This window comes from Scatophagus argus, chromosome 16 (genome assembly GCF_020382885.2).
Source record: "Scatophagus argus isolate fScaArg1 chromosome 16, fScaArg1.pri, whole genome shotgun sequence".
NCBI lineage: Eukaryota > Metazoa > Chordata > Actinopteri > Scatophagidae > Scatophagus > Scatophagus argus.
This window is the reverse complement of record NC_058508.1, coordinates 19,472,848-19,489,615: the sequence shown is the minus strand read 5'-3', so window position 1 is coordinate 19,489,615 and position 16,768 is coordinate 19,472,848. Positions and strand designations below refer to the sequence as shown.

The 16,768-nt window shown below is 44.3% G+C and overlaps 1 protein-coding gene and 1 long non-coding RNA gene across 4 annotated transcripts in view; one reads left to right on the top strand and one right to left on the bottom strand.

Annotated features, from left to right (window-relative positions):
* The window catches only part of LOC124073631, a 99,305-nt gene that overhangs the window by 37,198 nt on the left and 45,339 nt on the right, over positions 1-16,768 (top strand). For 2 of the 3 annotated variants that reach the window (XR_006845701.1, XR_006845699.1), the window contains exon 4: positions 11,379-11,452. This is a non-coding gene — a long non-coding RNA (uncharacterized LOC124073631). Of the gene's footprint in view, positions 1-11,378; positions 11,453-11,967; positions 12,286-16,768 lie in introns of those variants that run through there. The other variant, XR_006845700.1, reaches the window with a different exon arrangement.
* On the bottom strand, positions 2,052-16,353 carry LOC124073630 (neurexophilin-1). The gene is made up of 2 exons (XM_046415993.1): positions 15,779-16,353; positions 2,052-2,825 (listed from the first exon to the last, which is right to left on the bottom strand). The coding sequence occupies exons 1-2, from the start codon at positions 15,833-15,835 to the stop codon at positions 2,052-2,054; spliced, it is 831 nt and encodes a 276-aa protein (XP_046271949.1). The 5' UTR covers positions 15,836-16,353.

The following is a 16,768-nucleotide window of genomic DNA, read 5'->3' as shown; positions in this document are numbered from 1 at the left end:
TGCTGCGGGTGGTGTGGCTGTCTGTTGCTTGCAGACTTGCTTGTGCACTGCTGCCACTTGCACAGGGCCACAGATTGATTAGGTCGCATATGGAGAGGAGCTACCCCCCTCTTCAAGAGTAAATTAAAAACTCAGAGCTTTGATGTGCACACTTACTGGTCTGTTTGTTTCTATCTTTAGCCCTGCGGCTGTTGTCCCTCCTACTCCTGTTCTCTCACAGATCCCCCCCCAGAACCAAACACTGCAGGAGGTCGGCTTGATGCCGACCGCTCGCTGCTGCACGGGTCCACCTGGGACATTGTGGCACAGTTCCAGCCAGGCATGCCCATGCACCGATCCTGGCTATATCACTGACATCACAGTGCATTAGCATCAAACCAGCTATCTGTTATCACCACTTAATGACTCTTCACACCTGTCTTGTGACTGTTCATTGTTAATGAACTGAAAAGTCACTGTGTCCTCATAAGCAGGATAGCGGTAACCTCTCGGCGCACAAAATGTCAGCCTACCTAATTCATAGCTCCATTGTGCGCGGCTCTCCGCTGATATTGTTTGTGAGAGAAACATGAGATGGGCCAGCCAGTGGCCATTTATCTTAATGAGAGCAGTTAACTCTGGGCTGAGCTGTGGCTGCCGGCTCCACGCAAAAACACAACAATCCTCACCAACGTCCTCTTATCCTCCTACCCGCTGATTTGATTTTGAGGAATACATTTCGCCCTCTCGTTGAAACCTTAATTAGTTCTAAAGGAGATTAAATTATATGTAATTATTATGATAATATTTTCATTTATTCAAGATAACGGGCCGACTTTAGTGAACACAGTATTTGTCGGGAGAGAGCAATCTCCCTCACACAGTCAAAGTTATCAAGGCGTGAAATCAGGAATCCTGACGGCAACAAAATGTAATCTTTTTCATACAGAGGGGACAATAGAAGAAGCTGCATACTCTACGTCTCCTTCTCCACTTTAATTAAAACAGCTCACTGATTCTCTCCGTCTCTCACTCCTCCACCTCCCTCTCTCTCTCTCTTAAGTGTGGAGGGCCGATTCTATCTCTATGCAGAATCTCGTTATTTCCCTTGCACTGAACTTGTCTTAAGCCCTGGCCCTAAATTGCTTTTTCTTGCAAATGTTATTTTTTCCCCTCCCCTCTCTCTCTCTTTCTCCCTCTTTCCCCTCTTTTATTGAAATGGAGGTGACATAACTGGGAGATATATTGTGATTAGATTCGGCAGGCTGGAAAAGTAAACGCCAAACACTGACCAGTGCCATGGTGGGACGCTTACACATGACGATGTGGACAGATGGGGACAGGTGAGAAGATGAGTAAGGACAGGAACTTTGTCTCTGGGATGCCCTTTAAAGAAAGACTTTGAGTGTAACCTAAGTGGTCCTCTGGTTGGTTACACTTTACATTCATCTGCTCTTTGTGAGGAAAAGTTGATGCGTTCTGTTTCCTCTGTTAAGTTTTAAAGCGTAATCATTTTTTTGCCTCTGCCGTGTACGGTGTTAAACACTGTATGATGTTTGTAATGAAGTCTGAATTTGTATACAACCCTCCAGTGAATCGTATCACGGCATTTAAATGTGCGCTTTCACTGAAAAATACTGCCTTGTGACTTTGCGAAAGAGCAACACTGTAAAGGGTGATTAAAAGGACATTGAGACAATATTCACAAATGACTTGATGGAAGAGAGAAATACGTGGTGAAAGGCTGGCATTTATAAACTGGACTGAGGTAAGAGGTGCGTGTTGGTGGTATTTCATTTCCACTACGAGTCCAGTTAATGAATGCTGTAGTTAAGCATCCCAAATGCCTCATTATCTGCATACTGTAGTTTCTGGTTTGCATATATGTTTTTACATAGTCAGGCTACAGAGAGGGCTTTTTCAAGGTGTTTTGCTGCCCCAGTGGCATTAAGGACTATTCACAGTCCTGGTTTCCTCCTCATGTGTTGTAGTCATTTCTACTCCCCCCTGCATCACCACCCCACCCCCACCTTTCCTCTCTCCTCCCACCTCTCCTCCCCCCTACAGGTCTTCTAGCCCGAGGGCAGGTAGGGCATCTCGTTATGGTAGTTGTAGTCCGGGCACACCTTCTGGACCAGGCGGTAGTCCGTACTGTAGAAAGAAATGTAGATACAGATGACCTTGAAAGGCTTGGAGCAAATCCAGGACACGTGGCTCTGAATCTGCTCCTGGAAGCAGGTCTTGGACGGGTCATAGTTGCACAGTGAGGTGCGCTTGCTGCGATCCACCTTCTCATAGTCTACGCGGCAGTTGAAGATCTTTGAGTCCTTGGGGTAGACCACGCTCTGGCGCTCCAGATCAAACTCCACCGCCTTCACGGGTGGCACCAGGCTCACTGAGATGTTGCCCTGACCTGTGGAGTTGTGGCGAAAGTAGACGCTGAACGTACCGTTACCGTGGTCCACAATCTTGCCAGTGATCAGCAGGTTAAGCCTGACCGTCTTGATGTTGGAATAGAAATCTCCCCAGCCAAACATCTTCTTGAACTTGCCGGTCTTAACGATGGGCCGTCGTTTGACCCTGGAGCTGGAGGCGTCGGGTTTGAGCTGGTCACTACCCAACATCTCCCAGAACTCCTGTTTAGAAAACTCCTGCTTGGAGAAAGGGACTGGGGAGCGGTAGGGCAGCTCCAGAGAGGTGGCATTAGCTGCCCGGCTCTTACTGTGAAGCATCCAGCGGCTCAGAGGCGAGAGCGGAGGCTGCCCGCTCAGGAGCCCCACCGTCTTGGAAGAGTCGTCTGAAGAGCTCTTGGGGGCGGAGGAATCGTCTTCTTGACCCAGGGCCACCTGGAGAGAGAGAGAGAGAGAGAGAGAGAGAGAGAGGAGGTGGAGGTGGAGGTGGGGATCAAAAGAGAAAATAGAGAAAGAAAGTAGGCAGTTATTAGCAAGGTAGAAAGAAACGTGGACAGAAAACAAATTAAAGCTTTAATCGATACTTAATTTACCGTTCATACCTCTAGTGGTAGTAACGTGACATTCTATCAATGTTATATATATAAATAAATGGTTGAAATTTTGCAGGTATTGCTATTATTACATTCTTTGGTTTACCTCTGAGAGTGAGAGAAAATACTCCTTTATGTCTGGTTTTCACACAGCCGATGTAATTCCCTAAGCTCACTGGTAATGTGCTCATGTGCCTCCCTGGAGCTATTGGTGAGGCCAGAGGGATCAAAGAACACATTCAAACATAAAATCCACAACAAAACTGAATTCACATAAAGCGTGTTGCTCCAGTTGTCTTGGGCAGTTTAATCAATATTTCTGAGGGTGGACAATTTTCTACAAAGGCTATAATTCGCTAAAGCAATAAAGCTCTGTCATTAAGAAATGCTTTCTGGAGTTTTTATCTGACAACAGAAGTTGGAGGTGATTTATGTACTTATAAAAGCAAGTTTCATGCAAACACTTATGAAACATTATTATTATTTTTTTTGTCAAAACATCACTGAAGGTGCAATCTCAATGTTTCACACTCAAAGAATCTCATTTTCACTGGAACAAAATCAGAAAAGGTCATTTGAAGATCATTTAACTGAAGTGGAATTATTCTTACATAAAATTTCAGAGGAGAGAAAAATTCAAAGCAAACGTGGACTAAGTTGCAAGTACGTGTTCAGGCAAAACTGTTACTGCCTCGAAAGATTTGGTCGGAGGATCAAAGTGTTTGAGGAAGGGGAAGAAGGAAAGATGGAGGGTGGGGGTGCAGGCGAAGAATAAAGTGTAATGTCCAATTAAGTCTTCCACTGTTTTAATTAAAGGGAGGAAAATGTGTATCTGCACACACACAAAGCTGTCAGATGTTAACATCCGCTTACAGGAGGAGAAGAGGACTGAGGGAGATAAGATGGTGCTGCTGTGCTCAGCAGAAGCTTTGTGAAGAGTGTGTGAATGTGAGAGCAGCGTAATGGGTAATTATTCAATGGTAATGATCTAATAACAGGTAGCTTCTGTCTAATGTGCCATGGAAGCATCCAGCATTATTATGTCCTTTTTATTTGGCAGTGGAGAAAACACACACACACAGATTGTCTGTGAGTTTTGAGTCGTGGTAAACGTGAACAATAAGTGATGCAAATGTGAATGGTGGGATACGTTTTTGTGTGTGTGCGTGTGTGTGCGTACATGCGTGCGCTCTCTACCCGGAGAGATTTTACAGTGATGCATAATGCATGCATTCCTGTCTGTGCTCTGATCCATCTACTGTCTTGACTGCCAGGGCTTCCTTATACAGGCTTAGTCAGGATTATTAAGTCTGACTCATTTTTATTCCATTTTATGCAGGTTTTTCAAGCTCGCTCAGATTTGTTCGCTTGCAGTGCAGTCAGTCAGCGATATTGATTTCCTGTCTCTCTAAAAACATGCATTTCCTTTCATAACAACGTGTATCGCATTTCAACTGCCTTGCGAGGATTCCCGCTGATGCGGTTGTGGTCTGGTGTTTGGACTCCACTTTTCCCCTAATCTGGCCCTGTTACCACAGCGGTGTCGAGGCCAGGCGCCCTCTCCTCTAGTTACCTGTCTGCCGCTACGTTACGCTGCCACTCAGACCCTTCAGATCCTCCCCACAGGGGTCGGTAACAGCCTTGACGAGGACTCCTTCCTCTTGAACTGGATTCTTCGAGAATCCCAAACTCATTAATAATGAACAAAAATTTGCAGGAGCTGAAGACGTATTGATTCTAATCTTTTCAAACGTGTCTTTGTTTTTTCAGAGGGGAACTTGAGGCCGGGCAGGATGACTTTGATGACACTGTTCCCCATGGCTCCTATTGAAGGACCGGTTTGTGTTTGATTTCTCTTCTTCAATGAGCTGGTGACTGCTGGGCACAGAGGGTAGCACTCTGCCTGCCTCCCCAGATAGCACTTAAGAGCGCCTGCAGTGTCCTACAAAAAGGCCCTTTAAGGTTCTCGAAAAATATTTCCCTCATGTTTTCTGTGGAACTGCCCTTTGCTTTTAAGATCCTGATCATTTTGCCAGAAGCACCGCTTGTTTAAAGGGACTCTCAGATGACACCAGCACTCATATCTGAGCAAATACATATTGTAGTATGATTTGTTGTAGCTTACATGTTGAGCAAGGCATCCCTCCCTCTTGTGCACAGATTTCATTAGAGAGCCTGAGAGGCCAGGCTGCTGGAGGAGAGATGAAGTGAGCGTCGCGCTATTGTTGAACAGAAGATTTAAGTGTCTGGCACTGCTGGAGGTGTCAGATTCAGTGTGCAGCATCATTGTCAAAGACAAATGTTAAAAATGAGCTTAATATGCCTCTGAATAAAAGAAGACTGAGCCAGAGGTGTCATGATCGCCGCAGTGAGAGAACACAGGCTGCGCGGTTGTCCGACGCAACACGGTGCTTTCAAGTACAAATGTGGTAAATGTTCTCTGCAGAATTGCTTTTTACATGCTATTGGTTTGTGTTTCGAAGGTCAGAGGTCACAAAACACACAGCAGCACAGAATATATTTTTCATCATGAAATATTATAACCATCACTACTTTTCCACTCCATTCTGTAAAAGTGCATACTTCCACAACTTTCTCACCACTCTGCATTTAACTACGAGAGTATATGAGGTGTAAGATATTACTACCAGCACGCTTCCAGCTTTGACTTATGCAATGTCAGCAAGTGGAAATGGTGTAGAAAAACCCCAGAGTTCACTGTTGTTTTCACAAAGCCGGAGGATTAATGCATTGCCTCACTACAGTGCTGTATTTTCACTTCTTAGCCTGCACATCCTGACACGGTTTTGGTAGTGGCTGAGCACAAATGTTTGCATTGGGTATTCATGCCACTCACTTGCTTTTCATATTTAAAATACAGTCCAAGAGGTCATCCTTTGCTGATGCATCACAAATGACAGCTGTTTTTGTTGTTGTAAAGAAATGTTTTGAGTTAATGAGTATTACTGCAGCGGTAACGTCAAAGGTTTACTGCTCAGTAGGTTGAAATATGCCTGTGAAACAGTCGCAGTGTACGCAGTGAAACGCTGCTTTTGAGTGACGCTTCACTGTGAGGCCAGAGCAAGTTACTTTGAGACTAAGTTTGTTTTGTTTCGTGAAGCTTGGCAAGATTTATCCCAGCTTTAAGTACTGTAGGCAAAGTGTGGGCGATAGGCAATCAGGTCTGAGCGAGGGGGCGGAGGTTCGGGGTGATTTTGTCATTTGTCATGTGTGCTAAGTGAGTCAGTGAAACGGCTGGAGAGGATGGGAGGTGGCTGCAGGCTCTGTCGCTGTGGTAATTGTGAGTCATTCAGCCTCAGTGAGCACAGGCCGCAGGCCTCTCTCCCAGCAGGGAGTGTGGGGAGGGGAGCGATCCTCACAAGCCTGCCAGCTCCACAGGCAATAATCAGCCTGTTACAGTGACAGGTACACCGTTTTAACCCCTTTCCCCCAGTGACAGAAGCACACTATTGCCATATTATAGCGCAGAGATCAGGGAGCCACTTAACTGAAATCTGTGCCATAACTCTCACAGAAGCAGGAAACTGGTGACAGACCAGTATGTCAAGCAGAGAAGTAAGATATTCTTCCAAGACTAGATTCACATTTGAGTTTCAGACGTAGCTGGCTGAGCTCCTGACAGTGAATATGGGCTGTTAAGAAATGGTGAGACCAAAGCCAAAATTAGAGTTGATCAATCAAACGCAACTTTGATAATTGATTAAACGACATTTGTTTAGCAGTGTTCAGCTCCAATGTGACAATTTGTTTGATCCCAGTTGCCAGAATTAAAAGCTGGCACTCACATGCACACAAACCTGGGATACATTAAGCTTGTACATTTCACACATATCATATCAACATTTGTACAATACATACCAGATTATGCCAAAATTACATGTATACGAGCTCATTTTCTCATCAGCAGGTGAAGGAGATGATGAGGAATAATTTATTTACTTTCAGGTCTATAATCAATATTTTTAGAATAACAATGTAAGAAAAATGACTGTATAAAGTAAAAGGAGAGAGACGAACCCACAGAGAGTTACCACCTGATTTTAAGATCAGCCTGATGGAGCCTTTTAGTGTCTTTCAGCTCACTGTTTCGGCTTTCTTTAACATGTATTTAAGACTTTTCATTTTGAATATATAATCATTATAAATGTCAAAAGTATTGACCTGTAAATCACCAAACAAACGCTTACGAGGGTGTGTCTGTAGGTCTGTGGCTCCATGTGCGTTATGAGCTTGAAATATTATTTTTATGGATACACGATCTGGAGTAAAATGATTGATTGACTTGCACAGAGAATCAGCCTGTTGAGCCACCCAGCAGGGCTGAAAGCATGTGCCCGTCCTGGGGAGCTGACAAGTTCAATAAGCACTCCATTTCCCTCTGGCTGTTGAGTCAAAATCTTCATCTCTAATATGACATCAATTTTTAATTAAAGACCCAGGAAACTCAGATTTCTTAAGCGTTGCTTTATTCTTTTTTTTCCTGTGTCTCCTCTCCCCGTCTCCGGGTCTAATATGCTCACTGCAGGAGACTTCTCTGTTACATGATTAAAGTCTGAAAATGGCTGTGCCCTTATAACTAATTATTCCTCTGGCTAGTGTAGATCCAAGACGAGGTGAGGGAGAGAAAGGTAATTTCACAAGAAACAAGCCATTTGACTCGTGATGAATAATTTAATCCGGCTTCTTGGGGGTCACTGGAGCTTAGATCTGCAGTGGGTGAACAAACTCACCACATTGAATCTTCTTATTCTAAACTCTGTTCGCGATCAGTTCTTTCTTTTCTTTCTTTCTTTCTTTTTCTGTCTTTCTTTCTGCATCCTCCACCTGCTCTCCCTGCTCATTTTGGAAAGCTTCTGTTGTGTGGTCCCAGTGGACTCGGGCTCATTTTGTATGCTCAGAGAGAAGCCAGGCTCTGAATTGGCTATCACATTTTTACATTATAAGATATTGACAAGCTGGCGGCGCGAGGAGGGTGGAGAGGGGTGGCGGCAGGGGACGGTTTCTCTGCAGTTTCTCCCCAGGGAGGGCGAGGAGCGAAGCACGGCCTGATGGGACGGAGCTGATTAAAGTGCTGTCACAGTATTCACACCTGTCTAGTAAAAACTGGAAGGATTGAGGTATAAAAAGCTTCAATTGAATGCAGTCTTATCAAGCGCTGTTGCCTGACTTAATGCGCCAGTCTCTTTCATTCTTTCCTTCTTTCTGTGGAAAGCTAGAATCTTGCAAGCACAAATACCTGAACAGTTTCATTCCAGTCCAGTTTCATTCCCCGACAAAAAAGCAAATGACTTATGCTCTCTTTTTCATTAATGTGCTGTTGAGCAACGCAGATGAATAGCATCAGTAAAGGTGCTAAGCGGTTAAATAAAATGGTCTGAGGAGGTGTCTGTGTGAATCAGCTCCGTTTTGGGATCTGATCATCAGCAGACTTTAAATACAAACGTGGCTGCACCCACGTCAGCAACATTTACAGGTAGGCCATATGTCTTCATATCTGTATTGAGAGCACGAATGGATCCCTGATTGCTTTGAAGCTCTGCGTGGCTCCGCAGGTTGCACGCAGACTACACACCCTCAAAACACAGCTTATTTGCATATGCCACACAGCTCGGACAACAGCGAAGTACCAACCTGACGCAGCAATCTGCTCGACTGCCCAAAGTCAAGCTCTTTTTTACTGTTCAGCAGCAGTCTTTACCACATAAAACCAAATGTGAGCGAGGAAGTGAAATCTGATCACAAGTGCTTACTTGTGAAACATCAGACACGCCTGCTGACAACAGGTGTGAACTGCAACTCTCAACCGGATTAGAAGGACACCAGAGAGAAGATTTTGTTCAAACCAAATTGTGTGTTAAGTGACCTCCAGTAGTCGGGCAGATGACTGCTTCATGTTTAACCTTCCTGCATGGCTCAGCTCAGATCTTCTTCAAACCACAGACTGTACTTCTCACAAAACTCTGCTGTCTTGCTGTTACTGCATTGCTTACTTCTCACCTCAGATGTTCAGAAACTTATTTTAGTGTGCTGTTTAGTTGTAATAAGACAAAGTATGTGAAAAGAGTTTGTTTCATGTCGGAGTGTTTAGCGGTCCGGTTTGACCCAGAACCTACCACAGTCCCTTTTCTCAGTTTTCTCTGGTCATGTATGTGTGTCTTCTGACTGGATATACAACCCACCATGAAGAGGCTCATCCCACCCATCTTTGAAGTGGTGAAATAGCCCTTTAAGCTCACCCAAGTGGCAGTTTCTGCTAGATCTTGACAGCTGCTTTTTGTCACTTTTTAATGAAGTGGCAAAAACTCTATTCTGTGCTCACGGTCAGCCAACCTTTGGCAAATAGAAACACAACAGCTGTAAACAGTGAAGGCCACTGAAGTGGGGCGTGGATAAGTGCATGACTGTTCAACCTGTCCTTTCCTGGAGAAATAAAGGTTGAAATAATTGCTAGTCATTGCTGTCCTACATTCTAGAGCAACGCATTCTCACTTCGATACAGAAATCACTGTGCTCTGCAAGTATGTTCCTATTTCTCCATTTATTACACTTGAAATGCTCTTCTTTCAAGCCCAGCCAAGTTCCCTGATCCATGTGGTTGTGCAGTGCTTTAATTGGAGACTCCTGTAAAGACCCTCACCGGGCCTTGTCTGGACATGTGCACCACTCTGACCCTGAAAATCACTGTACCGTCACTGGGCAGCACACTGGTGAACTGCACACTAGATGTTCACTGATGCAGAACAGACTGTTTACAGATTGTGAGGGGATTGAGAATATCAATGGGCTTTTGCTCGATGGGTCCCATTCTGGTGTGGCATCCAGCAGCTCCAGTCACACCACAATGAGGTCAGCACAAACCTCAGAGCCTGCAAAATTTCACTTTCCATAGCATTTTCATGATGCAGTAAAACAGCTTTAAGTGCCGTCAGTTCCTACAGAAGCTCTCTGAAATTAAAACGTCTGTTATGGATTTAGCCATCTCTAGGTATTCCTCCCGTGTGAAAGTCAAGCGCATCTTTATCTGGATCCTCTGAGAGTTAGATCCACTCATTCTGCTCAAGGTTACGAGTCATTTTTCTTTAAGCTGTGCAGTGTAATCCACCCTTCACTATTTAAACCAGCAGACAAACCTGCAGATATTCTTCCTGGATTTGCTCTGTCTCCCCTGCAGGCTCCCAGAGAGCAACGGCACAACAATAAATTGTGCTGGTTTTGAGCAGACAACATATTCTGCTAACACGTTCTCTCAGTCTGTCCGTGGGACTGCTGGGAGCCTGGGGTGGGGGGTGGGAGGATAAAAGGGGGGGAGGGTTCCTCCGATGGCTTTTTCAGCGAGTGGTCAGGGGGGACGTGTCACACCTCTGGGGTCATAACTCGAGCTGTTTTACACGACAGGCAGGAGGCCACACAGGTGGTGCGTTATGTCACCAGCAGCACTGCACATCCACCGCCTCTTCCTGCCGATATCTTGTTATGCTTTGACAATATTAACCAATAGGAATCAATGGAAAAAGAAAGAATCATCCAGTTACAGCAGAAGTGCTGGGCCAAATAAAAAAGCCAAAAGGCCAACCATGTGGCATCCATCAGATTTAAGGAAGACGAGCAACAAGCATGCAATTATCCCTGCAACACAAATCCGTAATTCACTGTGTAAGTGAGTTTCAGTGTGGTTCCTGCGTCACATACACGATTAAAAGGCAGGAAATTTCTTCTGTAAACGACCGAGTTTTTGCACCTGTGCTGCTGGTGTGTGTTCACTCGAGCTGCGTTGCAGTAATTCAGCATGCATCTTATTTTCTTTTGCAGTCTAAGACAAATTCACATTAATATCTTTCCAGCTAAACTTGTTATGTATCATCTCTACAATCCCCTACATAAATGGCCAACGAGGGAAGTGCATCTTATCGTGCTGCTGCTGATGAAGATGCCACGACCTGACAACTGTCCCTCTCAAATAACCCCCTCATGATCCCTTGTGCACCCACACGGGGAAAGTGCACGACACATGTCATCGGCACAATAAACCTCTCTGACTGCATGCACTGTGGCTGTGCAGCCGAAGCCTCCCTTAGGATACATATCTGACAATTATGAATGAGTTTTGTGTTTCCTGTGTCTGTGTGGGATGTGAGGTGCAGAGCAGAGGCTTATGAGCTCTGACATGCAGATTGCAACAACGATGGAAAAGAGGGAGACTCAAGAGAGCGAGAAAGCCAAAAAACACAACAACAACAACAACAAAAAAAACCCCAAACGAAATAAATAAAATTAGTATTCACTCTGCTTCCGCTGTCTCACATTTGTGTCTGCGTGCAATATATGCTGTATGTCAGACAGTGAGATGTTTTTCATCTTCTATTTGTTTTCTCAGGATTAAGGTGATATTTCTGCTTAGCCGGGGATGGATCTGGGTGGACAAGGTCAGCGACCCTGCGAGGAGGACAGGTAAGTAAGAAACATGAGTGTAAGACTTTGTGACAGGCCAAACGGCGAGAGGAGTCTGATGTGGTTAGAATTAGTGCCAGGCAGCCTCTGCATTGTAATCTTACATATTCAGGTTTGCACAGTGTGCGTTTGTGCATTGTTTTGTGGTGTTCCAGGCAGAGTACACGCAGTTTTGTTTAGATTTTTATGCCTTTTGTTGTTTCAGTTCTTGTACTGATATGTTATGATTCAAATGCGTCTTTGCCGGGGAGCTCTGTGCAGCCTTATCGCAAATCCCTTCTTTGTCATGAAAGGGACTTTGGCTCTGTGAAGCTTTCACCATAACAACGTAATTTGTTTTGTTTTTAATTGATGAGCAGTGTTAAATAAGTGTTTCTTTGCCGATGGCAAAGTCAAATGGAGGTTGATGGTAAAAAGTTTTAGAAATGGAAAACACACTGTAGCACAACATCCTTATTTGTCAATGCAAATCCACAAAGGCGACATGTTTTCTTTATATTTTCGGTTACCTGCAGGCACAGAAAAGACTGTAAACCTTGGAATATGTATGAATGCCTCTCCTGCAATTCAGTCTACAAAATGTGACAATCTGTGCAGAGCTACAGAGGTGAAACTCTGGCCATCAAGCATGATGCACTGAAAGCAATCAGTAGCAGCATAAAGCCACCTTGTCTCTCACGGCCACTCACAGGCTACCTGAGGCTCATCCCACCCAGAAAATCCTTGTGTGAAAGAACACCTGCGAACCCAGTGTGAGCAGGTATGAAGGCCCAAGCTCCTGCATCCCCACTGATCCTTAAAGTACACATGGGTGACAGCATGTGCGAGGTCAGAACACCTTAATAAATACACTCTTTAGTGTATAGAATAGAATAGAATAGTCTTTGTTGTCATTTTACATGTTACAAGAAATCGAGGGGAGTGCTCCCACAGAGCCACCACAAACAATAATTTAAATATATATATATCGTATATATCAAAAACAACACAACAGAAAAACAGAAACATCTCAGGACATCTCTGGCAGCAAGAGGATGTGTACCAAAACGGCAGACAAACAGTGTAGTAGTAATAGTGTAAAATGCTATTTAAAAAAAATGGTGCAAAAACAAATAGTGCAATATGCAATGAAATTATATACATGTATGAAGCGCAAACTTTTTTGTCTTCTTGATGAGTGAGTAAAATTATGTGCAAAAAGTGTGTGTGTGTGTGTGTGTGTGTGTGTGTGTATTTTAAAGAAAACAAAAAGGCACTTCTTCAGTGCAGTGAGTGCAGTGAGCTCACAGTCCACTGAGGCAGCTAAAGTTCAACGCCCTGCACGGCGCTCTTCATCCCTCTAATGGTAGTTATTCAGATTGTTGAAGGAGGGAAGAGCACTTGTCGCTCACCTCACCCCTCCCAGTCTTCACCGGCTGCTCTGAGGATTCAGGCCGTCAGTCTTGTGCTGTGCTTGCTTCAGCCACACTGCTGCACTTGTAATTACATATGGTTTAAGTGCATTTTCTTGGATGTTTTTGTGCAAAAGGAAGAAAGGATCTGTTATGACTGCCAATGAGCTGTCTGAACCTTTAACTCATTCCTTTTTACAGCACTTGGTATACCTTACCTACACCTCCTCGCACTTCCTCTCATTTCCTTTATAGTTACCCGCCTTGTCTATTTTCGACGTGTCATCTGCAGACACCTGTCTTTCCTCTGCACATAGTGTGAGCTCAGTTCCTACCACATCTGCTGCATCTGTAAAGTGATTTATTGACATCCTTGGCAACACTGCGACTTTCACACTAGAACTACAACGATTCGACAACTGACACAAAGAAAATGAGCAGCTATTTTGAGAAATGATTGGCAAAAGACACCAAACATTTGATGGCTCCAGCTATGTGAATATCTTTGGTTTTTGTTGATTTGATTTGTGATTTGAATGTGTCACCTTGGGCTCTAGGATTTTTATTTTTTTATAGACCAAACGATTAGCGATGAAAATAAAAAGAAGATTAATCTGTAATGTATTTCACATCTTGGCTCTGCTTAATCAGCAAGCGAGGGCTAATCACAAGGACAGTGACAAGGCACTAAATATCCAACTATCATCCCGAATACTCAGATTATTCTCTTAATAAATGCACATTAGCCACTTAGTTCACTGAAACAAATCCACTCAGCTTGCTGAGCGTCGCAGATGAGAAATAACTCCAACCGCCGCCAAAAATAAACATAATTTCTCAAGCAGTCAATTATCCAACTGAGATGCTTTATATTATTCATAACCCTCCATTCAAATACAGAGAATAATTAACATCTGAAACACATCACTCATCACACAAACAACAACTAGAGTGGCACCTTGTGTTAATAGTCGTCTATATATGTAGTCCCCTCAAGACCTTAAACCCTCTCTGGAAATTACAACAGAAAATCATCCAAATCGAATCCGAACGCATAGTGGCCTGATACGATTATTAATCACAGCTCAGTTGCATAATAAAAAGTTACCTAATTTATTAATTGCTCCATAATTTATCAGCGTCACGGGCCTAATGAATCAACTAAGATCTCCTGTGGTGGGATGTCATGTACGTTTTTCATGGATACATGGTCTGGAGAGGGGGAAGAAGCCCCAATTAATTTCATTATCATTAGCCACAGACCTTTTGGGTTACAATAGGCTGTAGCCCTGCAGCTCCCAGGATGCTCCACAAGAGTGAGTGTTAAGCCTATTATCCCACACTCTTGTCTCTGGTTATACGACGGCTGAAAAGGCGCTCATCCTCCCCATATTTTCAGTCAGCGTGTGGTCTCGTCTCTCTCAGATCAGCTCCATCTCAACTAAATAAATCCGTGTGTGTTTAGTCTTTCACAGCCACTTTTCTGTGGAACCGCTCATCCCCAAAAGGGCCATTACTTTGAGCACCTGAATAATACGTTAATATGAAAGGCACAAGGTCATCCTTGAAGGGATGTCGACACAAACGGGTGCATCAAACAAGCTCTCAGCCTCACTTCAATATTTCCACTGTACTTTTTTAATTTTTTTTTTTGCTCTTTTTTTTTGGAGTGTTTTGGAGCTTTCTCATTTCCTGGGCCTTGTGATACTCAGCCCAAGGGTTTCCGAGCAGAAGGATGTTCAAGTTTTCTCAAGTGTATCAAGAGCTGATTTCTCATTAAAGGCTGCTTTTTAATAAATCTGCAAGAGTACATGAAAGACGAGTGGGCTGATCCAGTTTCCAGTTTTATGCGAGTTGTGTAATGTTGGAAGTATTCATTAAGATTACAGAAACGGTTCACGTCTGGTGGTGCAGGTCAGGTGGGGGGTCATGCTTTCATACAGTTTTTAGCATCACTTCATGTTATTAGTTTAAAGTTATCTCCCTCAGTTCTGCATTTAATCTTATCTCACATAAAGATGAAAGTCCTCCGAACGAGGAGCTGCTTGTCTCATCTTTCTGTAGATCTTTAACAGAAAAAGACACTCCATCTTCTGTCTAACGGATTTTGCAGTAAATCTCACGCATTAGATTGCAATTAGAAAACACTTAAGATAAAACAGAAAATAAATGTTTTAAAATACACGTTCTGTGTGGGTGTTGAGCCACGTTCTGCAGTTTACACACGATTTTGTATGCAGTTTGATTTGCTGGCAGACTCGGTGTGTGTTCAGCCTCCTTCCTCGGAGTGCCGGGAAGATTACAGCAGCCTGTAGTTTAATTGATTTATGTCATTTGGTGTAATCGCTTTGGTGAAAACTATCGCTTTCTAGTGCAGTTAGGAACTCTGAAGTGATCCGGTAATGCAGAATGAACGGCAGGCTCGTGGCTCCAGGTGCGCACGGAGCAGAGCTGATGATGGTGCGCTTCAGCACGAGTGTCCGCTGGGAATAGTGACAGTGCAGCCGCCGTGCCTGAGCCCAGCAGGGTCAGAGTGGATGTTATTTACTTAGAATTTCTGTACATTTACTTAAGAATTCGAAATGGGGTCAAAATAACACAAACAATTACCACAAAAGCGTTTGAAAGCGGCGAACGGAGCAGCGCAAGCGAGACTTATCTCTGCATCTCCGCGAGAAACACGAGTGACCTGCACGCCTGGTAGCCTCATTTATCATTTTAACCAGCATCGTCTCGGCTACTGTTAGCCTCTCCAGACATTTTTTGTCTACTTATATTCGCGAGTTTGGAAGTTTTGGGCTCAAACGGGCTGCAGACACCTCATCGTGCCTCATGACGCAGGTATGAGGTGCTGGGGACGGATAACAAAAGAGCATTTAGACAAGACTCGTGGAGACTACGGTGTGACTTTTCCCCACTCCCACTCTTTTCTTACCAAACATGCGGTTCCGTTGAGGAGGAGCAGGATGAAGCCGCGGTTGGGACGCATCATTCCGGCGCGTAAAAGCCACAGCTCCCCCTCCCCGGTAGCAAAAAACAAAAATAAAAAAACTCCAGCACTCGGGCTTTTCCTCCTTCAGGAAGCTGCTCTTCCTCCGGCACCGGATCCCTCCCGGCTGACGCAAGGTCCCATGTCCAAGGCAGCTGAACTGCAGCTTCCACAGACCTTCACAAAAAACCAAAACCCGCTGGAAACCACTTGGAGTCCCCCCTTTTCTCTTGTCTTTTTTCCCAGCCAATCCCGGGTTTGAGTCAGATTAGTTGTGGTATGAGAAATCCATGAATATGCGTTGCGCTGTTATCATCCATGCAGACAGATTAAAAGATCCCAGCATGAGAGTGAGATGTGTTGACTGGGAAGTGATCATATCTGGTGATCGCTGCCAGTGGAGATCCTGAGCTGCAGCCTCCTTCAGAAACTGAGCGATGCTGAGACTAGCAAGGGCGATCACACGTTTTAACAGTTTCTACTCTCTCTCCCTCTGTGTGTGTGTGTGTGTGTGTGTCCCCTCTTCCTTCAGCCACGAATCTCTTTTCTCTCCCCCCCTCCTCCCTTATCTCCCATCTCTCTCCACCTATCCAGCATCTCCCTCCTCTTCCTCTCCCTCAGCCACTTTCTCTGATGCCATCCACTCTGTTCATTCTGCACACAAATAAACAACAATCAAAACAAATAACCAGTAGCTGCACAACAATTAACATCTGTTCCACTTGTATGAGTGCTTCCGTCTCTATTGTCCAATCCCTACGTGTTTCTGACATCAGTCTGTTTGGTTTTTTTAAACCACAGCAGCCTGCCTCACTAATCCACTGACAACATTTTTGGCATTTCTCATCACCAAGCCTGTCATTAAATACAATCATCACTGCAGGTGGGTGAAAATCATTGATTGGGAAAGACTGGGTCTGTTTTCACACTGTGCTT